Source organism: Camelus dromedarius, chromosome 3, assembly GCF_036321535.1.
Source record: "Camelus dromedarius isolate mCamDro1 chromosome 3, mCamDro1.pat, whole genome shotgun sequence".
In the NCBI taxonomy this organism is placed as follows: Eukaryota; Metazoa; Chordata; class Mammalia; order Artiodactyla; family Camelidae; genus Camelus; species Camelus dromedarius.
In genome coordinates, this window is record NC_087438.1 from 31,729,083 (window position 1) to 31,757,026 (window position 27,944).

A 27,944-nucleotide genomic window follows, 5' to 3' on the forward strand; every position below is an offset into this window, starting at 1 on the left:
GGAGGAGATACGAAGGGGAACCTACTAAGCTTGAAGAGCTCAAGTGGTATCTTTATAGAGATGTCACACTGTCATGTAGATTTTGAGGCACAGGGGTACATAACTTGGAACCTTTGGATGCAAGTCTGGTTGTTATCAACCTGTAGTCTTGGAAGCATATAAACACATGCAAAACAGGAACAGACTAGGCAATGACTGGGGCATTTAGAAATTCTAATGTTTTAACATTAAATAGGGCCTGAACGTTTCAAATTTCATCTTATGTTTTAGCATTAAACTGATATTTCTATGTTAAAAGCATCAGGATCACATAGATCTGCAGCAGTACATTAGCCAAAAAGCATTTATAGAATTATCTGTCTTGCCACTGACACACACATACATACACCCACACATACATACACCCACACATAGTTTGTTAATCTCTTATTAATTGTGTTAATAATACTTCCTATCCAAATAAAACTCATCATCACTCGGTACCTTAGCACTTCAGGGTTTCTGTTAGAATATCATCTTAAGAAATACACAATATGATATTGGAAACAATTCTCTCAGAATGAAAGTTATGTTTTTAGAGAATGAACTTAACAAACTCTTTCTTTAGCCTGAGCATAGATAAAGAGAAAAAAATCTTTACATATATGAATACCTTCATTGTCTGTTTCATCTAGACATAGATAGCCAAGCAATTAGGTGATTCTAAGAGAGTATAAATGAATAATTTCCAAGAAGACAGTTTCGGTATTTCAGAATACAGAACCCTGAAGTAACACAACCAATAGAGGACACCTAGTGGTCTTTAGCAGAACCAATATTTGCCTGCAGAAAATATTGGGCAACTTACACATACACATGCAGTAATGCTATTGTTAGTCAGTGTGCCAATCTGAGAAACACAACATTATGACTCCTACAATTATAAATATTATAAGCATATATCAATTTAAATATTTCAAAAAATGTCCATGTATCTCACTTCATTTGAACCTCGAAACTGTTCTATTATTTATGTAGACATAAATAAGTCACCTTAAGTGCTTCTCCCTAGATTAAATAGAAATTGAAAGGCACAACTTGAATAAACACCCATATATACTAATCTCTAGCATAGGATCCATTTTACACCATGTTTCTGGTGGTGTGAAATGTAAATCTCAAATATAATTGTATCAATGATATAATATTATATCAACATATTGTTAATACAATATATTATATTAACAATTATCAATTATATCAAATATAATATTTAAATTGTAAAACACTACAAAAAGACTTCATGTAACGGCATATCATATTTTATTATTTGATACAAGTATTTCAAGGGCAAGAATACTCACTTGGTAAAGATAAACCTCCCTTTAGATATCTAAAAAGAATCCTGCTTGATGCTAGCTATACATAAAAAATTCAAATGAGTGACAAATTCCTCTCCTAACTGGTATTATTAGTTCTAGCCTCAGTTGTCTCCAATCCTCTTGACTCTGCAGCATTCTAAAATGCAAATCCCCTGCCTAAAATGCCTCAGTGTCACCTTACTGAGAAAGTCCACCATTAACAGGAACTCTGGTCTACCCCTCCAAGCTCACCGCCGCTGCGTGTGAGGTTCTGGAGGTGCTAGGCTGCGTGTGCTTCATGTCTTTATGAATGCACTCCACTGCCCCACTTTGTCCAGTTTGGTCATCCAGAATCCAGCTTCAAAACTCAGTTCAAGAATTTCTGAAGCTTTCTTCATGTGCAAAAAAAGCTGCATTGTACACTTCCTCTTTTATGCCACCATTTACCACACCATCTGGGATTATTTGCTCATATGTCTGTTTTTCCTACAAAGTTGGGATCTGCTTTGTATTCTCATATGTAGCATCTGCAAAGAGAAGCTACTCAGTAAATGCTTGGGATTGAAGAAAGACTCTTTCTTTGTAATTATATAATGGATTTAGAATGTGGAGGATTGCCATGCACTCAGCAGACAGGTATGTTCAGATAACCTATTGTATTTAGAACTCTGTCCTAGTGTACAAGGAGATTCAAGGGCAAAAGTTGATACTGACTCTTCCCTATGGACATTTATGCCCAGGAAAAGAAAAGGAAATGTATATACGAGTATTCACCAAGCTGTGAGCATGAACAAATGCAGACAGAGCCAGCAGAATTGGTCAAAGTGTAACTACTGCCCCTTATAGTGCAGTTCACCAATGTAGGATATTTTCTGGAGAAAATTTTAGCTGAATTTTAACTGAATGCTAGGGAAAAAAAGAAGGCTTTCCAAATCTGAGGCATGGCACATGCAAAATTATAGAAGCAGAAAAAAATCATACTCTGCAAGAAGCATTATGAAACTAAAACACAGAAAAGAGCTGTTGGGTGCAAATATGAAGTGACAATGGCGAGACGGGGGAATGGTTTGCTGGAGAGCCTTGAAGGCACAGCAGAGAAACACAGATTTGATGTGATGGGCAATAGGGAGCCTCCCGAAGGTCTAGTAGAGGGCAGGTTTAGGGAAACACTGGTGTTACCTTACAGCAAGTCTTAGAATTCTATATGTTTTCTAAAAAATGGAAGTAGTTATAATATGTATTGTATGATTATATGTAAACAATTTATAGCAATAGTTAATTCTAATCCAAACCAATTAGAGTGCTAAAATCAATCAAAGACAGAAACTGCAGTCTGTATTAGCTACCCATAGAATAAATTTTCTTATTAATGTTTATTAATGTACAGACATAATTTGTACATAAATCTGCCCCTAAGCCAATGTAAAAATCTAATATTGATTGCTAGAGGAGCACTGCAATGTTCCGGGCACATTATTCATCTGAAATTGCTACAGACACATACGAAGATCAGAACTACAGGATGCTTTTCTTGCCTCAAGACAGGTGTAGTTAATTGTGACAGGTCTAAACTCTACCCAAGGAAGGTTGAGGGGATAGTTCATGAGGAATGAAAAATAAAATATTACAGATATGTGTTCCAAAGCCATGGTTATTATACGAGTATCATGCGTTTACCACACTTTTTTTACACTGCCATGAAGAATCTCTACTTTCTGTGACATTGAATCCTACAAATAGAATAACCATTACAGAGTAATAGTTCCCTGTTCAATTACTGTTCCCTCAATATCTAATAATTTCAAGGATCATCCGCCTTTGGTAAAATAACTGGGATCAGCAGCTGTAGCATTCTATGTTCCTAGAACTCTTCACCTTTGCTAACCGAATAATCTACTTACTAAGCTCTTAATCTACCCTCTTGGCTTGTGATTGTCAAAAACTGTTAATAATATTCCATTTAATTTCTGAGGATTTCCTCACCATATGTCTCTTTCAGGAGGATCACAGAGAACAGGTTCTCCCTGCGATATGTCACAAAATAGCACTGTGCCCTGGGTCACTGACTTCACTTGAAATATAGCAATAACTAACAACAACAATGCTAAATAAAGGAATTATTTTTTTAAGTCAAAATACAAGAGTGGGAGAGATTCACCTGAGTTTTCTGGAAATTACAGAGAAAAGATTTTGCTGGCCTGATTTATCTAAATAATTGCCCCAGATTTCCACCTCACCTGGCAATATATCTAAAGTTTCACTACTGTGCCAGAAGCTTAATTTTGCATCCTAAAGCCATTGATCCTATCATTCCCTTGTGAAAACAACTTGCCCCCTCACTTCGTCACACAATGCCGTTTATAAGTCAGTCGGCCAAATCAGCTCTTTCCTTCCATACTAGCGACTACTCAACTTTAACAAGGATGGTAACGTAAGAGCTAAACTTTAAAGTTTCTTTATTTCATTCACAATATTTCTCTAATTTATCTGGCTTTGGCACTTCCTGTGGTTTTTCAGTTGAACTTACTCAGACCAGGGGAAAAAAAAAAGTGTATCACTGAAGATGAAAGCAGCTTCCTATAGAAGGCAGGCACTTTCCTTGGGAATGATTCATTCAGAACAGTGGCAGCTTCCAGACTTCACACATTACTTCCCTAAATCTGCTGGATTTAGCATTAGCCAGCTTGGTACTAAAACACTCAGAACTCAGAGGCGTGTGGGTGAACCTACATCTTCCTCTGCACTCTTATTCCAAATGCTCACAGAGCGACTTCTGATTATTTGTTGTATTTCTACTTATAAACACATCCTGGTGGCATTTATAAAACTAAGGTAGAGATTTACCAGTTTGGAGCCATTAAGTTTCTTTGTGATTTTGGTTTCAATCATGGAGGTGATGAAATAATAAATCCATATTAAATTCTGCATAAATTACTACTGTTTTTCCTCTATTTAGCAGTATTAGTAACAGGCATTAAATATGCATGATATATGTGATATTATATGGGGGTATCAAATAATCAAGAAAACATTCTTCATTAAATGAGCTTATGGTTCATTTATTATCAAGGTCATTTATTTATAAGAAAGATCTTGCCAACTCACAACTCTAGCCTGAATGTGTTTGATTACCAAATGTCTGTAAGTGCATATCAAATTGCATTTACAGTACTGATGGCAGTGAGCCGCTGTTCCTGAATTGTATCATGGCATCTTTAAAGCACCATCAAGTTACACAGAGCTGGGTGCCTGTGACCGCTGCCAGGAACCGCGGGACATCAGCGTTACGGAGTGTCCTCATGTATGACCGCCTAGCCTCGCATTTTATCTGATAGAACACCATCTGTTCATCCTTCTGCCATTCTCTAGGGTAACTAGGTTAAAACTACAAGACATTAAAATAGTAGCATTGTCCACTGTATTCTTAATTGACTGGGTATTTATATCAGTGATTTTTCTTCTCATAAGTTACTCATTAAGATACTTTTTGTGATCATGTTTTAAGAGGTAAATATTCAAATCTTACATTGCTTGGACCATAAAGTTTAGTTAAGAAAAGTTTTCTACAATTTTTGATTTTATATATATGTGTGTGTGTGTGTGTGTGTGTATATATATATATATATATATATATATATATATATATATACACATATATATAAATAAACTGGTATAATATTAAGGTTATTTATCATTGAAAGAGCATATGTTACAGTGAGAAGCTGTACAGTTTTGTGGTTAAGAGCTTTGGCTTTAGAGTCAGGTTGCCAAGGTTCAAATCCCAGTATCCCCTTACTATGAACCCTGTGAATCTGGGCAAGTTACCAGAGTTATTAGGAAAAGGCAATTAACAAATCCATGTAAAGAGTCAAATACATTACTTGACAGATAACAAGCCCTCAATAAATATTAGCTATTATTCTCAATAACCACCTTGTTTTGATAGTAACATATGCATAATGTTTGAGAACTAACCAGTTATTACATTTTAGGTGGAATGTGCTATACAGAGACACATTACAAGATGAATCCAATTTCTCAAATGTGCTTCATTTGATTTTAAATATAATCCGTATTCATATTTTAAGATGATCCATTTTTATGCCTTTTTAGCAGTGTCTTATGCTGTGTCTTATTACTGTATGTCATTTCCTGAAATTCTATGAGCCAAAATGTCATTGACAAGCACACACAAACACTGCTTCAGCCTCACAGAAAGCAGAGCTAATGTTCACAGAAGTTCCATTTTATGACTTGCTCAAACCTAAATTCCAAAACATAATTCAGCCCAAAAATGCTAAAAGCATTTATGTAGCTAGTGAAGTGATAATGAATCCCCAGCCAGTATATTGTTTTCTCTAGCTCAGGTATAGGCACTCTGGAGGCCTTCCTGACTCCCATTTTTGTACAGACAATAAAATTTAGGTTATAATTAATTTTTGAGGGATAGGAGGAAAAGAAAACAAAAAAGTTAATATGCAAACTCTGGAATTAGGGACATAAACTCCTTTGCTTGGTAATGGTACCTTTAACTCAGATCTTTGGAAACTCCAGTCGTCTGAGCCTCTTTAGGTCCCATCAACTGCCTAACAGCAACAGATGCCCTAGTCAGCAAAATACTGGCCAGATTTACTGTATGTATGTATTCACTGCACTATTTGTGTTTTCTATGTAGTAATTTCCCTCCTGGGCATGCTGCTTTTCAGGACTATGAAATGAACTAATAGAGAGAAATTATAATAAATAATTATAGGCAAAGAATAACAATGAGCAAAATTATCATGCTAAAGTCAGTCTTTAAATATGCAACTTGAAAATACTAAGAAAAATCTGTTTTCTTCAAACACAAATTCTCTGATATTTCAACATTAGAGGAAATATATCCTACATTACTTCACAGAACTAATGATACAAACTAGGTTAGCAATCAGACCCTACACATCTTCATCAAGGATAATTCTTGATGTATTAGATAAAACAACCTAATATTAGATATTAGATAAAAACAGCCTCCCATGGTGAAGAGGGGCTGCATTGGTTAGGATAAAAATTCGTTGATTAAAGTAGATTTGTTTTTAAAAAGACTGAATTGGCATAAAAAAATTGTTTTACAATCACTAATTTTTCCAGTTCATTCAAATCCAGTATTTTACCGTATCTTTTGAAGATAAAAATATATCACTTATGTACCAAAAAGAAAAATAAATGAAATTTTTCTTCTTGAATTTCATAAAACTCATTATAAATAGCACAGCTGTTCATTTTAAAAGTTACAGTTTAAAATCTCATGGTATACTTCAAAAAAGTAAAAGACATGTCTTACCTCTTCCCACTGATGTATGTATCTAATTAACCTTGAAAGTCGTAATAAACGCAAGAGACTGAGAATTTTTGTAAACCTCACAATGCGGAGCGCCCTGGCTGTCTTGTAAACTTCTGAATCCATTCCTTTTTCCACAATGAGAAAGATATAATCCACTGGGATTGATGAGATGAAGTCAACCACAAACCAGCTTTTTAAGTAATTCATCTTGATCACTTTAGGGTCCAGGATGATTTCAGAACTGTCTTCATTGACAGTCCCAGTCCTGAAATTCATGATCAAGTCCAAAAGGAAAACTGTATCTGAAGCCACATTGAAAATAATCCATGGTGTTGTTGTCTGTTCTGTAAAGAATGTGATTCCAACTGGTATGATGACCAGATTTCCAACCATCATTATAAGCATTATTAAATCCCAATAAAACCTACAAGAAATTTAAAAAAAAATCAGATTTTAAGATGTAGATAGTCACCAGCCCATTCTCCTCCCTCTGCCACCATAAAAATTATTACTGACTTATGGTTAAATAAATGAGTAAAAGAACAAAGTGTTGGTTGTTGTAAATAAGGTAATTCCTTCAGTGGTCATAAAATTATAAGTAAAATTCCTAAAGCAAAGCATTGTGATTATAGAATTCTAAAAATTATTTGATGTAAAGTATTATAGAAATAAATTCAAGAACTCCCATACCCCCATCTATCTGTTAAAGAAGCAAAAACAACCCCCACAATAGTTAACTATGGATGAAAATAAGGCAGAAGACCCAGAATATCTATCTTAAAAAAGCATTTTTGAGAAGACTCTTTGGAGGTGCTTTGAAGTACTTTATATATAAAATTATCAATCACAGATTAAAATGACCAGTAATAAATAAGGCACATGAAAAACATTGGTACTGCAAATTTATCTCTAGGAGTAAAGATTAGGTTAATCATGAATTCTTGAATTGCCATAGCTTCATGGTACTTCAGATATTTATACTTAATTCTTCTTAATTTAAAACACAAAAACTCACTTTGTTCTGAAGCTGAAAATATTTGAACAGATTGGTTTGAAACTAGAATGTACCTAAAATTTTCATTTTATCACTGCTTCAATGAGCAACTACTTTAAATATATTGCCACTATTATTCCAAACAGGTTTTTTTCTTTAAACTTTCTGATTTAATTTTCAACACAGTTATAATCACTAACTATCTTTTCAAACATTCTTGTCTAACCTTATCTTAAAATTGTGAGAAAACCAGGAATTTTATTCCAGGTTAACATAGCATAACTAAATTCATCAGAGATTATTATAATGTTATTTTCATTTGGTTTCTTTCAAAGTCTACTGACACCATAGTTAGACTAGGTAATAGACAATACTTGTTACAGTATAGGCTTATAAAAATGAAGAAACACATCAACTTATACAACTCTGTAGTCATGAAATAAGTCTCTGGAAACATGAGCTGCTTCAGCCTGCTGGAAGGTGTCTTCTTTTGGCAATTGTATTACATAGATGACACTAACTTTCATAACAGAAATTTCTGTTAACCAAGAAGTTTTTATTTTACATTAATGCTCCTGCTTAGACCATTTGGGCTACATTTTGGTAAGGTATACATTTGCATAAACCTTTCAAAGCTACTATCATTCCTAATTATGAATGACTCCTGGGATAAAAGTAGTAACACAACAAAAGAACTCTAATAGTCCTACTCTCCCATTGTTTCTACCCCCGCCCCAGGATTATGCAAAAGATAAGCGTTTGTCATTTTGAAGGTTTCACCCGTCTTTTTGTTGAAACCTAGCTACAGAGTTATGGACAAGCATACAAATGCCCATATCAGTCATACACCATGTACTGGCAATATCAATGAAATCTTTTCTCTTCTTTTTTCTCCTCTCCTAATGGAAATACAAAATGTGCCACTTAATACACTAAAGACAGGGGAGAGATGGAGAGGAGATGCAATATTGCAATAGCTTTTTCACAAAGAAGTGATGTCACTGATCTCCAAAATGAAATCGTGTGTGCCCTGAGGATTTTCACTTTTCCGGACACTCTTATCAGTCTATTCTGTGGGCTTCTCTCTCTGCTTTCCCTTGGAAGGCAGCTGTTCCCCTGGGAGTCACACATAGCCCTTTTATCTTCTGTTCTACACATGCTCTTTGGGCAATATTATACACTCATTCATGTCTTTAATGATTAATTCATAGCAGGTGACTCCAAAGCGTTATCTCCAGTCCATTCCTGTCTTCTAAGCCTCCTAATCCTTATAATCAGCAGTCTTCTAAATCTGTCCCCTTGCATGTCTCACACTCAGGTCAAACAGCATGCCCAACCTCAATCTCCCATCTCCCCTCCCACTAACATCTCTCAGATGTTCCCTATGTCAGAAAAGGAACAACTCTGTATCTGACTTGCAAGCCAGAAAACTTGGAGCCATCCTAGAGAACTCCTGGCCCGAAAGCTACTCAATCTCATTATTCAATCAATCACCAAGGCTGTTTGGTTCTATCGCGTAGATGTAAGTTATATTCATCCATTTGCCCTTTACCATTCCCACTGCAGCTGACTTCAACCAGAAATTTTCACCAGCTGTTTAATTTGGAGACAAGTCACTTAAATTCCCTAATCCTAAATTTTCTCAGCTGTAAAATAAAGATTATTATAGAACCAAATGCGTAGAGTTTTAGAGATTTAAAAAAACCACTATATGCAAATCACAGATACTAGCATAGAACAAGCTGTGGCACACAAGGCTGGTGGCATTCTTAGTATTCATTCACCTCTCCTTACTTACCAAAAGAAATCCAATTTTGTAAGGAACAGCCAGGAGCACACTGGAAAATACTCACTTTTACATACATCCTGGTATTTCTGTTGTTAAGATAGAAGCTATTTTTTAAGGAAAAATCATATTCTATCCCTCTTAGTCAATATAAATGAGAAGAATAAAGTGCCATCCACTCTTTATGATAGCAATAACACCATAGCTTTTTATTAGTGTTGCTTAGTATGGATTGAAGCCATTAGATATCTCAGTATCGATATGAAGCTCCATTAAACCTTATAATTTTCTTCCAAAGAATCATTGACTCTGTTTTACAGACACAAGCACAGACCATGCTATAGACTCTGCATAGTGTAACACTTTCTTTTGTTAACACGGATTCATTCCTTAGCTAGTCAAGGAAAACACAGTTATCACCCACACTAGAAGTTGCTTTAAAAAAACAGCATTGAATATGTTCCTGAAAACTGACCTCATGAGACTCTTATGCCTCCCTGTCCAAGAGTTTTTCTTCTTAACCCTTTGCTCTAAACATTTCTCTTGGATACTCAGGCCCTCCCTTTTCCTTAAGTCCCAATTTCTATGTCTTGTACATTTTATTACGGAATTGTCTTTCCTACCCACCCTCTCTTTTCATTCCCACCATTACCCCTCTAGTTGGGGCAGAGCTAGGTCTTGTTTGGAATACCTCAAGAGCCCCCTGTCTATGGGATCTGATCAATTCTACCCAACAGTCCCAGAGCAACCTATCTGACACGTAATTTGCCAAGTCAGAAACCATCATGGACCCTCAAGTAAGTAAAAACAAGTTAGCTTGGTTCTCCAGGCACTCCCTGATGCAGTCTCCTCCTCCCTTCCTGGTCTCTTCTTTAACACTTTATGGCAAATACTGATCACTCAAGCAAGTACTTGCTCCTACCTTGCCATCATGCACACCAAGGAGCAGGTACAGGAGATACGGTTACTTCCATTCCACCTGTTCTTTTTCCTATTAGCATTCTACCTATCCTCCAAGTCCCATTCTGGCAATGAATTTCTTAGTATTTTTTTTAAACCACACCCAGAGTAACGTATATTTTCTGTATGCTTCTTATTTTACTTTTGCTTTTGTTACCAATTATTTGTCTTTGTTTTCTCCAACATTACTGGATTTAAGTTCTTTGAAATTCAAAACTCTCTCGTTTTTCTGTTTAACTTCTGCAGTAATGTAGACAGTATCCGGGACAGCCAATGCTAAGAAGATACATTAATTGAATTTTAAGTGGAAAAACATAGTGGGGATATTTAAAGAAATCCTTTCTAATAAGCCAAAGGCCATTAATGCAGTAAATAGTTTCCTAATTTTTCTTCTTTTTAACTCTGGATTTTTAATCACTGAGGGTTTTTGTAACATGGGTTACATTAAAATAAATAGGAAGTGATTTAAAATATGCTCTTAGGGTAGATAACCTACAAACAAAACAGTTTTGGATTTGGCAGCTGGTTTTGTATGTTAACCCCCACCCCCCACCCCCTTATTCATCCTGCTCTAGAGAGACAATATTTGTAAAAGATCTTGGTTGGACTCTAAGGCAGACTATGGTTCAAATCCTAGTTTCACTAGCTGTATGGTTTAGAAGGTTCCTTTCTCTGTAAAACCAGCAAAGTAGAGAGGGCACTCACTGGGAAAGCAAGTCTTTGATAATTACAGCAGAATAATAACCTAGGGAATCATTTTTACCATATACTGAAAGTAGGTAAAACAGACAAAATAAAATGGCATTTTAACTATAATTACTATATCATTAATAACTATGATCACTTTCATTACTAACAAATAATGAATTTTCATAGATAGATTATTTTTATGTTAAGAATCCATGTTCCCCTTATAAGTTTTTAGATGAGAAAAAAGTGGCATTGCAAAGATTAGTCCATGATACTAAACTATAAAGAATTCAGAATTCAGCCGTGCTTCTTTGGATCTCTCCAAGGCTTCTGGTGAATAAAGACCATCCCACTTCCCCAACAAGAATTTCCCACCATCCTTCAGGATCCCCTCCCACCTTATGGCTGAAATAATCTGATGTCAGATATTTCTAACCTAAAGCCTTAAAAAGATTCAAACAACTGCTAGAGGTGCTTATCTTTAAATTTTTGTCTCTAAATATTGAGTGAAAGTTCTCTTCCCTCATCTCTCTGAGTAAATAAATAGTTGTCATTAAATGGAATGGGGGGAAGGACTTCTGGTTAAACCTTTGAAATGGTACCACATTTATACATGGCACTATTTTACCTATGGCTGACGTCAACTGATGTGACAAACCTGTCCCATGACACTTAAGGCTCACTCCTAAAAATTATGTTTTTAGATATCAAACATTAATTGGGCATACATCTGTGAATCAACTTATTTATCAATCTTAAACAAATAAACAAATGCCCATCTGGATTTACTTTTTATAAAACACACAGTCCTTGCAATTATCTTTCAAATTTTATTTAAAACTAATTCAATTTTTAATAAGTCCAATTAACAGCCTCATTATTGAGCACATATCTCTTGAAAAATAACATGGAGTATCTTCTTTTAAATGCTATGTCCTCTTCCTAGTGCTATCTGTGGCAATTCATCCCATCAGGTCTCAGCAGCCAATACCTTATCTTTTAGCTGATGGGTTCTCGGACATCCTTCGTCACCTTATAAACCTCATTACTTACATACAGAACACGCACCCTGGGGTTGATGTTTTGTAGGACATATACCTTTCCTAAGCTTTGCAAAGAAATTTTCTAGGTCAGGTCACTTGATCTAATGCCTAGATGTCTCACAGAGACAAATTCATTGCCTATTGGGGGGTTGGAAGTAAAGATATCAGAAAACACAGACAATTCAAATATTGGTATTTTGAAGTGAAAATATGCAAGCTTTCTGAATACGGTGAAATCTTACTAAGATCCCAACCGTAGGAAAGTTTAGCCTAACTTACAGATAAAATTAAGTTAAACTGTATTTGAAAACATTTAGATGCTTTCCAGTAAACTGCCATTTACCCAATGAGAACTTGAGATGGGGAGGAGGTACATTATGTCTTTGCTAATCTTATTTATTAAAATGAGCTAATGGGATAGAAATTTAATCCCTGTGAAGGTATTAAGATCTGCACCAGTCCAGGCAAAAGTAAACTTTTTTTTTTTCCTGCTTCTCCCTTCCTCTGAAACTGTACTTTTTTCTTTGTGGGTTAATCTTCTAAATGCCAATATTATGGCCTTATATTGGTCCATATACTCTTGTTTGTGGCATTTTACTATTTTGACTGTTCACTCCTCCTACTTGAAACTCTCCCAGATCTTTGGTTCCTATGATTCTGCATTTTCGTAGTTCCTCACTCATATTTATATATTAGCAGAAATTAATTTTCCTCAACTTGTACCTGAGTTCTCTTCTTCCACCGTGAGAGTGGGCATTCTACATGACTACTCCTGCCACGTTTCACCCCTCTATTTGTGCTATCATTTGGTCCCATCATCCCCACAGGCTTAACTGATAGGTTACATAAACGGTTCCCAACTCGATCACTGGCCTTAACCTCTGAGACGGAGTTATGCATTTCCAACTACAACCTGCATAGTTAGTGGCCTCTGAGGGCCCCACTGGAACAGCCATCTCAACAGGTTGGAATCGAAATCAGTTAACCTTATGGCCCCAAAATAATTCTCCTGGTATTTTTATTTCTGTTTATTATAGCATTGCTGCTTCTTTTTTTTTTCTTTTTTCTGTTAGCCGGCCAGTAGGCATACAATTTAAAAATCATCCCTGACTCCTCTGTCAGCCCAGCTCTGGCCTTTGATCCTCTGCCTAGCCTTACATTCCTCCTAATACAATAGTTTTCATATTCAGCTTTTCATTTTGTTCCATTGCCATCATCCTCTATGAAGTTCTTATTACGTCATTACTATGCTTACAAATTTTCCTGTTTCAACCTGCCCCGGTAAATTACTTCCTATTTATATCCACCAGATTTGCCTATTGCTTGCAGAATGAAATGTAATCATTCAAAATCCTCTAGAGTGTATCCCAATTCCATAACTTGAAGCTTATCTTTTTATACATACATGATCCTTAGTTAAATTTAAAAAGATGCTGTTTTTCAGACTCCTTGTCTTTGCCATTGCTCAACAAATGTCTGGGATTTCCTTTTCCTAGAACCCAAACTCGTCTTTTATATTTTCCAATATTATTTCAATGGTCAACTTAAATGCCAGTTCCTTCACAGCACCCTCTTTCATCCCATCCCCAGACTAGTTGGGAGTTTATCTCCTCCCTGCCCTAAATTACTATCTCAGTTTTACTCTGTGATTTCCAGCATTTGAGGGCACCGACTAGTGAACAGTGACTACCTCACCATAATGCGTGCTGTCAGTAATAATTTCATAAAGACCACTTAATAAACAATGTCTGAAAATGTTGCTTTTGTGCTATTCCTAGCCAATTTTCTTTACAAGTAAATTGCCTAGCAAATGGGCTTCTGATTTCCCAATGATCAAATTCCAAATTAATCACATTTATGTTAATGAAGGTTTATTATAATATAAGATTTTAATTAAAATATGTATGATTATTTGTTCTTTTGAATAGTTTGGAAATTAAATAGGTACAAGCCTTTTTCACTTCTCCTTGAGTGATATTGCATATTTTTAAACTATGCTGATTTTCTTGCTTGAGACAACAGGAAGGAAAACGTCATTCAAGGGTACTTTCATTATGTCATTCAAATTTACTTCAAATGAAGGCCACAACATTCATTCCATTGAATCAGAATGTCTGCTTATCCCCAAATGTCCCACATGAATTATATTTCTGTAAGTCTCTAGCTTTAATCAGAAGTTACAGAACGGAGCAGAACTCTCTGAGAATTAAGTAGGTCTATGCTGCAGAATTCTCTTTATGATGCCATATAGATTTCCCATAAAAATAAAAATCCTAAATTTATAGAAGGCGTGTAGAAAATGTGTAAAATAGCTCTCAGTGTTTAAATTTAGAGTTCTTAAAAAAGTCCAATCTAAAACTACTCCTTAGCTTCTTAGTATTTTTTTTTGCATTGAGTGATTTTTTTTTTTTTAATTTTATACTCTCCTTTGGCTTTTAGCTCTTTATTCCTTAAAGAAAAGCAAAAATATTGTCAGTGGTCATGTCAACCAAAATGTACTCTATGCACCAAAGTGTGAAATTCAATAAGTTGAGTCCATTTTTTAACTGTTTCCAGGGACAGACTAAAGGACATTAGGTGATCACAATGACAGATAGTCGCATGATATAGACAATGAAGATACTTCATTTTGAAGCTCAGTTAAATAACTGTCAGTTGCTGAGGGCTTTAGATTTGTTGATATACTTTCATCCAACCACTCCGAAATTTTTAAAAGAAGGAAGGTGACTGAATTCTTCCCTGTCTAAATACATAGCTAAGGTGTATTCAAGTTTGGAAGTTTCAATTTGAGAATAATTCTTCCCTCATTACTACCATAATTTTCCCACTGTATTGCTTATTTTCAGATCATCCATTTTATCTTTCTTGTTGCAGATAATGTAGGTCACTTCCCTTGGATTTCCTGTTACTCTACAGATCTCAACAAACCTTTATCCTTTTTGTTCATTCTAAGCTGCTGATGCCACAGTTTGAGGGTGTGATGGAAAGTTCAGAATCAGAGACCAAACACATTACTGTGTCTGGAAGTCTGCAAAATGTCTACATTTTATGGAAGTTTTGGAATGCGCCCATGGTCTTCATGTCTATATATAGTAATTTCCTCACTGAATTTTGAAAAGGAAGGCAGCATCAAGGCAATAAAGTGTAAGCAATATTCATTAGATAACAGGCACTTGGTAAACATCGTTTCATCTGATACTCAAAACAACCAGAGAGGTAGGCAGCGTAACCTAAATTTAACAAGAGGAAACTGAAACCCATCCAGCAAAAGACCTTTCTTAAATTCGTGTAGGCAGGAAGTGAGAAAAATTACTTTGAACCCATGACCAATTCACTCCTTCCACCATATTCAATGCCTGTATAAATGATTCAAGAATTTTAAAAGTAGCATTAAAAATAAATAAATAAAACAAAATATAGACACACGTTCGCCTGTCTTATCAGTCATTCATCTGAAATGAGAACAAAACTATTTTCACAAGGGAAAGTCTAGGTCCTGACTATGGTGCTGCAGATATGACTCAATGGCTGCTCTTTGGTTTCTTTGCCTTTCCATGTAGAAACCGTTGTGAGTCTCCTACATTCCCAGAGAATCAACATGATAGTTCATCTGTCCCTACACCCATAGAGTAGCACACATCTTCTAAATAAAGTACTATAGGATTGCCTGTTTCAAATTCTTTCTGCCTTGGCCTGCAAAGATATCTCACAAGCGTACAAACCAAAGTCAGTTCAGATGCTCCACAGGCAAAAAGCACTTGGAAAGCAAGAGTCAAATTTAGTACCAAATATTTTCCCCAAATAGTTACACTATAATAATTCCAACAAATATGCATTGGCTATCTTCCACACAGTAGGTATTGTTCTAAGCATTCTGAGAAATGCAAACATAAATTATAAATTGTGTCCTCAAGAACTTCCAACTTAACAGGAAAATGAAGACTTGTACTTATCAAATAAGACCAGGAGAGAATTTGAGACGTGTTCACAAAAAGTATACTAGAGGTACTCCGGATTACCATAAGAGAGAACCAATTGGTCATCTGTTTAAAGAGAGTACTATTATTAAAGAAATTCAAAGATAGCACTTGCTGAAGAGTTCTTGAGGCTGCATTTCATTCACAGCTCAAGCATTAATTTATGAACAAGTATGTGCTGCTTCCTGGGCTAGTCACTACACAAAGAGTATCAGACACAGCCCCAGTCTTCAAGAAAATAAGGTCTAGGAAAGATAAACAGTTCAATAACATCTAAAATAGATTTATAAAAAGAGCAATCCTAAGGCACAGAAAAGAGAGAGTGATCAAGTCTTCCTTGGGGGAAGGACAGGAGACTTGGGAAGGATTTCGTAGAGTCAGTGCATTGACACTTTCCCTACACAATGGCAAAAACTTGTTTTGGTATATGTAACGACACCACAAACACTTAACGATCACCAAAACTGTGGGAGTTTCTAGGTTGCCACTAGACACCCACTAGCGTTGTCACTAAGAATACTAAGAGAAATAGATTCAAGGTAGAGAGATAAAGGGATTAAATGCCATGAAAAGTTAAAAGGTCTGGTAATATATTTACTTTTCTAGTTAATGCTTTAGCTCCAAAGCTACATTGAGTGTTTTCTCTTCATAAATTTTAATATTTTGTTTTCCTAGTTAAAATGAAGGATCATGATCAAGGACAGCCAAGAATGTGATCAAATAAAAGCTCAATTAAAAAATGTTAAGTTCTGCTTATAGTTATAAATGCTATAGTACCATATTTTCTCTTCAAAATACTTCTTATAATAATATCTATGTATTTATTTTAACAGTAGACTTCTGAAGTTAAAGATTAATTTCCACAAATTTTGGGTTCTACATGGATAAATAGGAATATCACTTCCATTTAGTTGATGTTTTTTTCCCCTAAAACAGTAATACTTAAAGATGTAATTTCATACTTGAATTGCACTGAGGTTTTCACCCACTTCCAGCTCCATATTATCTGAGGAGCAGAAGGGGTGATGTGTCAAGGAAGAAAATGCTTCTACTGGGAGCATATGTTCCCAGGTCTGGAACAAGTATCAGGAGTGTGTGGGCAGAGTAGCATTTGCTGTGGAATACTTAAGAATCGAGGACCAAGTTTCTTTAATTGTCTAGGCAACTCACACAAACACTAGGGCATATTTAAAGCAGAACTACCAGCGTGATGAGACGTTTTCAGTCTCCTACAAATGAATCGAATGAATAGGGACTCCAATTTACTTCAGTCCCCACAAACAATTCATATATATATAATATATATGAAGCTGTAACTAGAAATGCTTGCTCTTTCTTCTTACATCCCTTCTGCCTTTGTTCAGTGGCATTTATCAAACCTCTTTCTGCTTCAGCGGAAAAGATACCCACAGTAGGATGTTGCTCAGCAGATAACTAAATCCCCTTAATAGGCTGAAGTCACATGTGCTTTTTTATGTACCCCAGTGACTTGAAGGAAAATGTTCAACTAATTCTAAATTTACTACATTCTGCAAGAGGTTTTTGTGATTTGTTCATTTTGAAGGAAAGACATGGCTTCTACCTTCAGGTAAGTGACAGGTTGTGTGTTTACTTTCTTCAACAGCTAAAAAAGCAAATAACAAAAAGCAGGAAACTTGTGAATAAATAAAATTTTCAGACTTTTCTTGGTACCAAAGAGATAATTGGGGAAAAACGTAAAGACTCAAGAACTGATCTTATATGTGTGTCAAAGATAGCAATTCTTGAAATAATTATTTTGTGTGCTTTAAGATTACTAAGTCAAAAGTCATTATTTCAAAACCCAGATGGTGCTACAGAACAACATAAAAGATTAAAAGGAAATATCAACCTATAGAATATGTTTATGAGAATTAAGTCATGCCAAAACTGTTGGCAGTTTAGAACTGGTGTAAATGTCTTAATTTACATTTTCTACCCTATCTCTGACCTTTTCTTTCACTAATCCTCAACGTGATCATGGAGCTTTACACAGGCTAATCTAATCACTTATCCTCTGTGCCTCCTTTTCTTAATTTCTTCTGCACAACTGCTCCCTGCAAGTGCCTGGAATACACTTCACACTTTTCTTCTTTTCCTTATCTTTTCATCCTCGAGTGGACCAGAAACTCCTCCAGCCCAACCCTAAGGTCTCTAAGGCACAGTCTCTCCTCTTTTTCCTCTCAACCCGTGTGGCTCGTGAACCTTAGAATGTATTAAGCCTAATCTAAGATCAAGCAGGAGCATCCCCAAAATTAATTTTGGGATAGGACTGGGAGGGGCAAATTTTTGCTTGGGAAAGGGATTTAAGAGGATTTGAAGTAAAACTATTTCCTTAGCCAACACACTGTTTTCGCTTAACAGTTTTAATTATGGCTCAATAAAAAATAACAATATATCCTAAAGATACATACCCACCCTTCATGCAAGATTGCAAAACTTATCTGAGTGGGCATAAGCTCTCACAAGCCATCCCTTGGTATTTCTATGGAGGGCAATGACTATTTTTTATCATTCTTCTATTGCATTTAAAGAAAACCTGTAACAGGACAATGAACATGGTAAGCCCTAGAGAAGCATTCACAGACTGAATGAAGAAATTACCTCCAGGCTTGGCCAGGTGTCCCAGTCATACAGTCCCAAAGTACTTTGGCTTTTTTCCTTCACATACAAAAAATGCTTTGTATTTTTATAGGTGTGTGGACAATTTTTCTAAGGTCTATTTTTCTCCAAATATAGTGGACGTACCATGGTCAGAAACCATATCTGTTTCTGTTTTGCATCACATCCCCGTTGTCTAACACAGCGCCTGCGCTACAGTGAACTACCTAAACATCTACTGAATAAATGAATGCATGAATACTCAAGGCTTTAAGAAGTAAAGGAACCATATTGGAATTTCAGTCTACAAGTATCTGTCTCTTGAATATTTTATTCTGTTTTGAACATTTTAATATCATAAAAATGTGAACAAGCTAGAAGATGGCCAAAAAAGAATAAGGGGGGAAAGATGATTAAAGAAATGGAAAGCCTTACTTGTGAGGAAAGACTCAAAAAACTGAAAACATAAAACTTGGCTAGACTGAAACTCTGAAGAAATGTGAACAGATTCTACACATTCTTGAAAGTAAACAAGGTCTTAATTTAACCAGTATAGAAGAGGGTAAAGGAGGAGCCATGGGACTCACATTGCCTAGTCTTACAGACCCCAACAGCTTCCAAGAAATGAGCCACAGCGGGGCATGGTAAGAATATTCAGAGGAATATCTTTCAAACATCGTAGGCCCCTGAGGTTACCTAATGGTTTGTTTTGAGATCAGAACTCAAGGCTTGTTTGGCCTACAACCTGTCCAGAGACCCATGCTGGTCCTGGCGAGCAGAAACCGTCATTCTCACATCACTTGCTGCAAAACAAACATACAAGGGAAAAAAATTTTTTAATACCTGTTTGTCTTATACTACTCCTCCTTCTAGTGGAAGTTGTATGTCAGATTTGAAATGAATGTAAGATATTATTTTAGAATGACAGACCCCTTCACACTGAAAACTACTGAGTGTTCTAAAAAATTCCAAGAAAAATAACAATGAGTTGAGGCATCTTAAGTACTAGTGCAGTGTCAAGCATACTGGAAAACACATTAGTAGAGACTGAGAGACTGATGCCCTTAACAAGTTTACGCCACATTAAATTGTAAAACAACGCATTGAAAAAATATCATGCCCAGCATCAACACGAAACATTTTGTGAGTTATCCACCCAAACATTCTAGGATATTCTGAATTATAACTTGATGAAATTCTAGTAACTAATACTAGGAAGGTGAACCAACTCCACAGCACTACTTTGTTACCTTTCAAATTGGCTGTCAAACTACGATGACATTGTAGGAGTTTGTCAGACAACAGCTATTTCCCAATCGCTATAAATCAATTTAGTATTCACAAAGTATTTTCACAATAATCATTTTCATTGTATTTATTCAACAGTTTAGTGAGACAAAGAATGTTTTATTAGTTCTATATTTACAGATGAGAAATCTGAAACAAAATGGTATGAGACTTAGACAATGTCACTTAACTAGTTAGTGGCATCTGAGACTGAGAGCCAGGTCTTCTGGTAACCAACCCAGGATTATTCTTCCAAGTCTAACATCATGCATCATATTTATTTTAACCTGTATTTATTTGTACTTTTGCACAAAAAGCAATATTGTTTATGCCACTGCCATAGCACAATTTTCCTTATATGTATGCATGACTTAATGAAAAATAATTAGTATTAATTATCAAAATATAGTCACAAATGCAAAATTATGTGTTTCCTTCTGGCTCCACTCCAAATATGCTCTACTGAAAATGCATCCTAGATAGTAGATCCATAATTTGGACTTAGATGATATCCATTTATTAAATTCCAACCTTTATGGATATTAGCAGACAAGCATTCTACTGAGTAACAGGAGTCTTATTTAATAAGCATAATGTTGGCTTTTTGCTTTAATATTTTCCAACTTAATTGCTCTTTCCTTTAAAACAATTTTATAGAAAAATAATAGTTATGACTTTAAGCCAAAAACAGTGGTCTGTTATTATCTTGTTGTCAGCTGTATTTTTGATTATCATTGACCAAAATCAATTTATTGGTGTTAGGAAAAAAAACCTACTTAAGAATAAGCAGTATGACATAGCAGAAAGAAGACTAGATTAGTGCAGAAATGCTGAAATTCTCATATTTAACATTATCTAGACCTTATAATCTTGAGGAAATCCCCTCACTGTGGGTCTCTATCATCTTCCCTGTAGAAAGCGAACCTAGATGGGCCCCAACAAGCTTCTCAAATCTAAGAGCTTTATTTTGTAAGAGTTATCTGTATATCAGAGCAAGAAACTGAGAGAACTGAAGTAATGTTTTAAGAAATTTAATATGACAACTAACTTTGGGAAGGCAGAGAAAAGACAGGGTAAAGAATCCTTGTGAGGGAAAAGTAAGATGTAAGACTGCCTGGATTTGGGGAGAAGGAAGTTTAAGGGGTCAGATAAACTCCCGCGCTAGAGAAACCAGGAAATGATAATATGCAAGTCTTGGGAGTGGGTGTGGGGAAGATTACAAGTCCAGTTTTGGAGTAATGTACTGAATATGGGTCATGTTCACATGACAGACGACAGCTGGACTGTAATATTCTAGCACTCAGAAGGGATGCCAAGGCTGGGGAAACAACTTTAAGAGTCTTTTGTGTAGATTTGAAAATTGAAACCATGGGAGAGCATAAGTCCTTAAAGGAAGAAATTAAAGACAGGAAGGAGGAAAGAGCTAAAGTGACGGTCATAAGCCAAGTCCATTCTCATGAAACAAGAATATGAACCAGGAAATGAGGCTGAGATGGAATCTCTGTGAGAAGGAGACAGTGGCTTGGCATGGAGAGAACAAAGAAATATCTTTCCAAGAATGGTGGAGTGACTAATCCAAGAGAATTATATAAATTTAGCTCTTATATCTCTTTACAGGTCTTAACAATTAATATATTGCTGTGTCATTTATTTGCACCATTTGTACCATTCTGATAGTAAAGTTTTTCTAAAATGAAAATTGAATAACTTATACAATTCACTTTTATGAATAAACACATATTTGCTTAAGTCTGTCATCAGGCTAGATTTCAATAACCTAAAACCAAGGGAGAAGTCATCATGCAATTATACTGATCAGTGTGAAATGGTATGTTTGAATAATTCACCTAAATATAGTATTAGTAGTGGCATATTCTGACTTCAGTCCAACAAAATTTTATTTCAATTCAATAAAATTTTTGATCTTTTATACTTTGCAAGACACCATGAAAAGCATAAGTAGGATATATAAAAATGACTAAAATACAAGGTACAGCATGATCAGTGTGGATGACAATTAATACAACCATAAACAAAGCACTTTGGAAGCTGAGGAGGAAGGCAAACTAGTTAGTTCAGGGGACTGGAAGAAGCTGCAAAGAAGTGACATTTAGCTGATACAGGGATTTTGATAAGTGAAGATGATGTCGGGGCTAAAGAGAGCTGTTTGGATGGGAAAAAAAAGAATCAGGAAAGGCCCAGAGTGAGTAAATACAGAGACTACAGCTCCAGCATCTGACGGATTCCTGGCAGATAGCAGGTGCTCCAAATACATTTGCTGTATTGATGTAATTAATTACCCGGCAAGCCTTGGAAAATCATCATTCAGTTAGGATGTAGATTGCATCAAGGTAAATGAAGATAGTTTTGGTTATTGATAATGCTATTGTTCTCTGCCCACACATGAGAGTTAAGAAGAACTACTGTCTTTACTGAAAAACTTGAGCTCAAACTGTAGAAGCCTGACTTTAAAAATTAATTGAATTATTACAAATTGTGCACGAGGATCTTTGGCCTGAAATTATAATCTCTCATACGTGCTACTATAGGCACTTCAATAGCTACTGTATCAGCCAAATCTTGTAAATGTGCATATGGATCATCTAAATTTTTCCAAAGGTTTAATGTTTCCACGTTAAATGTGTATAAAGACTACATTCATCTTCCTGTGCACACTTTAGTTCTTCACCCAAAAAGAGAGTTATAAGCAGTGATGCAAGTTAAACAATCACATGCAAAGAAGTAAAATGAGTTATGAAATGAGTGTGAATAACTGGATAATTGATCTTAACAGCTGGCTAATCTTCCTAGACCCAGCCAATAATTACTACCAAGCTTTGCGACGAATTCTTGAAAATTCAGTTGAAGACAAACAAAAAATGGACACACCTGCCAGAAACGGAGAGAGAATGGGCTGATAAAGCTAGATCTGACAGGTGGGATTTGGACAGACAAAAGGAAAGGGGCCAGGGGAATCAAATATGCCAGTATGTAAAGAAGTGTGGAAATATTTGAAAGGCTGGGCCGAAATCAGTCCTTGCAGAGCAAAAGAGAAGTTCTGGAAATTCCAGAAATTCTGAAAAGAAGTCAGAAATAGAGAGAATAGGTACAATGGAGTTCCACCAGAAAGGAATTTAAAAGTAGCCAAAAGAATTTGGAGTCAATATAGAATACAACAGGAAGGTATGGTAATTCTCCAATAACAGTGGCATAATGAATTATGACTTTTTTCTTTTGGAAAACTGCAGTGAAAACAATGTAAATGATAAATTGAAATGAAAAGCAAGTTCGGTAAGAAGTACGTTATGGTAGTAGGAGGTGATGAGGATGATGAGTGAATGACTTGACTGGAGACAGTGGGAACAAAAGAGAAAGAGGAAAAATGTTCCTCTTCTGACGTTACCTAGTGCAGAAATGGAAGGAAGGAAAGGGAAGCTGATACGAAGATTTCAACTGGAGGACATGGAATAAAGGTTTTAAAGGTGATGCCAAGTATTGAAGTGAGTAACTGGGAAGATCTAGTTTTTGGTCAGATTTCACTTACATGTGGACATGTTCATTTTGAGGAGGCTGGAAGAACACTCTGTAAAAATAGTCTGTTTCAGTTGGAAAAAAAAATAGTCTAAAGAATAAGAGGACTGTCAGGAGCAGAAGTACTGGTTTAGGACTCATGTGAGTAGAGTTGATGAGTAGTGAGTGTAGGGGGAATAAAGGAATGCAGGTTAAGTACAGAGAGCAGAAAGTTCAAGGTTGGAGAAGCACAGATAAAACTAGGAAACAGGCACAAGGAATGATGCTCAAGATTTGAGAAACATAAAGATGGAGATAACGTTTTGGATTAATCATGCAAAGATAGGATACCATTACAAAAGCGATGGTAGTAAGTTATTATGAAGAACAAATTACCAATTGCCTATTCTTTTATTTATTTAAAGAAATCTCCCTCTGTGACTGGAGTGAGGGGAGGTGTATATTTGTTTACTGTTTTTCAAGACTAGGAGAAATCTGATCACATTTGAAAGCTGATTGTATAGAAACTAATAGAAAATGAATATGAAGAGTAAACACAAAGGAAATATAGCTGTGGATGAGCGGAGCCATGAGATATAGACCAAAGGGGAAGAAATTTGCTCTGAATCATAGATGCGGTATGTTAAGTCCACACAGACTGAAAGAAAAGGAGGAAAGGCAAATTTAGGAACACAGAGTCAAAAAACAAAATTCCCTGAATCTTCAAATTATGCTTTATCAAAACTTGTTTCTTCCTGAAAAAACAAGTTAATTGAAACATTCTAAATCTAACACATTCTACTTATTTTTGAGTCAAACCATGGAAACGAGGAGAGAACTTCAGTTCCTAGTGCAGGCCCTGGGCTTCTTTGGCTTCTTTAAAATACTGCTCCCAAAGACCTTACAAACTTAGCAGTGCATGTTCCTGGAGAGATGCAGGTGAAGAATGCTAACAGGGAATCAGCTTCCATTAGAATATGATATAAATCCGGACCATGTATTTGAACAGGGCTACTTTGTTAAACTGTCAGGTCCCCACACTACTGAAATCCAAGGAAGCCTCCATTTTTACTACAGTCTAATCTGAAAATTTCTCTTATGTTTGATCTATACTCAGCATAAGCTCTTTTACCCCAGGATTTATCACCTGGGAAAAAAGTCTCATTTTTTTCAGAAAATGAGTAAATCCTCCTTTTAATGCCTATTTTTCAAAGGATATAAGCAACATATATAATCACAAAATCCTACAACATAGTTAATTACAATGCACTTATCAAGAAGGAGATCTCCTCCTCCCCCCAAAAATTAGCTTTTATTGGAAAAATGCCAAGTAAACTGTACGTGACAAAATAGATCAAATAAATACTCCTTAATCTCACTTTACAAGAGTAACTGATACATATGGATGATAAAGAAACTTAATTACCCTAAGTTACATTTGCCATCATACGAATTGTTCTTAATGTAACACTAAGTCCTTCAATTCCTTGGAAAATGGCAACACATGTGCTTAAAACATTAATTAAATGCATTCTCAATCAGAAAACCCAAACCCATTCCTCAGTCATTTTTGAGAAAAATGCATTTTCCATATACCTTCCTTGCTATCTCCCACTACTCTTCCCTACTGTTCTGTTGTGATCACTCACGTCGTACCATGTGCTTAAAACTCCTGTTCTCTCCTCTCTGTTTCCACCACCGAAATCCCACCTCTTGTCAAGGTCCAGCTTAAATGCCACCTCCCTCCATTAACTCTCTGGAACTTCCAAGTTTTAAGTAATTAATCTGTTCTTTTAACCCTTGTTTACTACCAGAAAACCATTTCCAGTATGCAATAGATTATCAAATAATATGTATGATAAAATATTATTAAAATGTCTTATATAAGTTCTACAGCCTTCAATCTTCCCTTCTCCATTAAACGATAAGGCCCTTGAGAGCAAGATTTATGACTAACTCTTTGAATCTATTTCAGCACCTCAAACATGGTGATATATAATTATAACTCATTGCTTAGAAGTTGAGTAAATTCTGATTAGTGTAATATTCTTTGCTAACTACCACACAGAAAAAAGTTATGGAGATGGACTCAATTGCAATTGTCACATAATTATTCAATTCAATATATTCACCTTCAATAGTAAAACTTTGAATGAAATGTTCCACTATACACATTAGTTCAGTATTAAGACTGTGTCCTTGAGACTGGCATGGTTTCAGTTCTGAGTTACCAATAAGTAAGTCAGAGGTAGCAGAGAACCTGCTATTGTTACACTCAAGGATTTTCTTCTTGCAAAGTCCTTAAATCTGACTTAGGAGATAAAACATCTTTTCTTAGCTGGTTTAAAATTTGTAATCCATATAAGAAAGATGTTTATGCTGAGAGTCAAAATACTTTAGTTAAAGACTGTATTTTAAAATGTTTTTTCTCCTGAATTTCAAAAGTGTCATGGGGAAATGGGAGGAGGGGAAAGAAAGAGTAAGAGAAAGATCCTTGTGGAATATACGTAATCCAATATTACGTCTAGCTGTATAAATTGGTTTGACTATTGGAATGCACTTGACCAGTCATAAAACACCGAAGAACTGTGGGTCACTAGGCTTGTGCCTCAAGCTTCAAACTACATGTGAGCATCCTATCACGCCACATTATCTACTGTGCACAGACAATGGCTACTTGAATTATTAGTGTATTTGTACAGAAAATGCTAGGTGTTATTTTATACACATCTACAGAATTTTGGCTTTTTTAATGTTATTAACATCATGATAATGGATTTCAAAAGCTGGAAATGATGGTAAAACCTTCCCTCAGCTTCAGTAAGCTCAACTGGTCATAGTGTGTTTTCAGAGGACACCTCTCTAAACTAAGTGTATTACTAGTATTCACAGGCAGATCACTAGCATTCCTTTGCAGACATAACAAGTAAATATATTACCAATTCAGTGTGAAACAAAAGAACTGAATTCCATAAAGTAATTAAAAACTGGTTAGGGACACAGGTCAAAATATCTGACTAGAGTAAGGAGATTTATTTTGCCTAAAAGTATCTGCTTCTGGTCTAATTGTTTGGAACAGAAGATTGTCATATTAAACAGTTTGGAAATATAAATGGTGTCATGAAAAAAATAAAGAAAAATGTTATGCAAAAGAGCAGCATTTTTTAAATTAGAGAGGCTTGTAGCTTTTCCTGTGTTCTCTGAATCTCTGGTGTTAAAAAGCTGCCTTGATTGTCTTTTTTTTTTTAATAAGCTTTGTTTCAGAATAATTTTAAATTTACAGAAAATTACAAAGACAGTACAGAATTCTCTTTAACCTCATACCCTTATTTTCACATCTTACATTAGTCTAAGGAATGAACCAATGTTGGTAAATTATTATCCAAACTCCTACTTTATTCAGATGTCCCTATTTTTTACCTAATGTCCTTCTCCTGTCCCAGGATTCCATCCAGGATATCACATTACAGCTTACCTGTCATGTCTCAGCTCCTCTTGGTTGTGGGAGTTTCTCAGTCTATTCTTGATTTTGATGACCTTGATATTTGGGGAGAGTTCAGGTCAGATATTTTATAAAATATCCCTCAATATCAAGATTTGTCTGATGCTTTTCTCATGATTAGACTGGAATTATGGGTTTGGGGAAGGGAGACCAGAGACAGAAACCACATCATGTTCAAGAGTATATAACCAGCAACATAATTTATCTCTGTTAATCTTGATCATCTAGCTAGTAGTGTTGGTCAGGTTTCTCAACTGTAAAGTTACTCCTGTTTCCACTCTTATTTTGAAAGAAGTCACTACTAACAGCACACAAGGAAAGAACGGGGAGTTACAGCGCACTTCCTTTAGGGATGAGTAGCTGTATAAATTATTTGGAACTCTTTGACACGGGAGATTTGTCTCTTCTCCATTTATCGATTGATTCAGTCATTTATTTACATCAAAATGGACTCATGGATATTTATTTTAAACTTTGGGTTATAATTCAATACTACTTTACTTATTTAGTTGCTCAATTTGTTCCATCTTTGGACACCGGGAGCTCTTTAGGTTATCTTTTTAAATTCCACCAACCATCCCTAGTCATTAGTGGCTTTTTCAAGCAGCACAATTCTTTGCTTATATCAGCATCACAAGTGGGAGGTTAGAGGTGATAGAGAAACATGTTTGTCTTCAAATAAAGTTTTCTATAGCTACAATCAGCTGATAAGACATTCTAAAATAGACTCCTAAGCAACCGTCACAAATTTGACCTTATGCTTTTTACCACAAGAAAGGCACAGCAGAATCATTCTGGTCCTAGCTTTTATTCCATTACTCACAATTTCAAGTCTGAACATACATATTTCCCCAAGTTACTTCCCATTATTTATTTTCAAAAATTATTTTCAGTAATTTTTCTTTTAATGTTT

The 27,944-nt window shown here is 35.5% G+C and overlaps 1 protein-coding gene across 1 annotated transcript in view; it reads right to left on the minus strand.

The window, feature by feature from the left end:
- The window catches only part of HCN1 (hyperpolarization activated cyclic nucleotide gated potassium channel 1), a 323,656-nt gene that overhangs the window by 273,593 nt on the left and 22,119 nt on the right, over positions 1–27,944 (minus strand). The window contains exon 2 of the mRNA XM_010974280.3: positions 6,664–7,087. Coding sequence (XP_010972582.3) covers positions 6,664–7,087 — 424 coding nt within the window. The remainder of the gene's footprint in view (positions 1–6,663; positions 7,088–27,944) is intronic.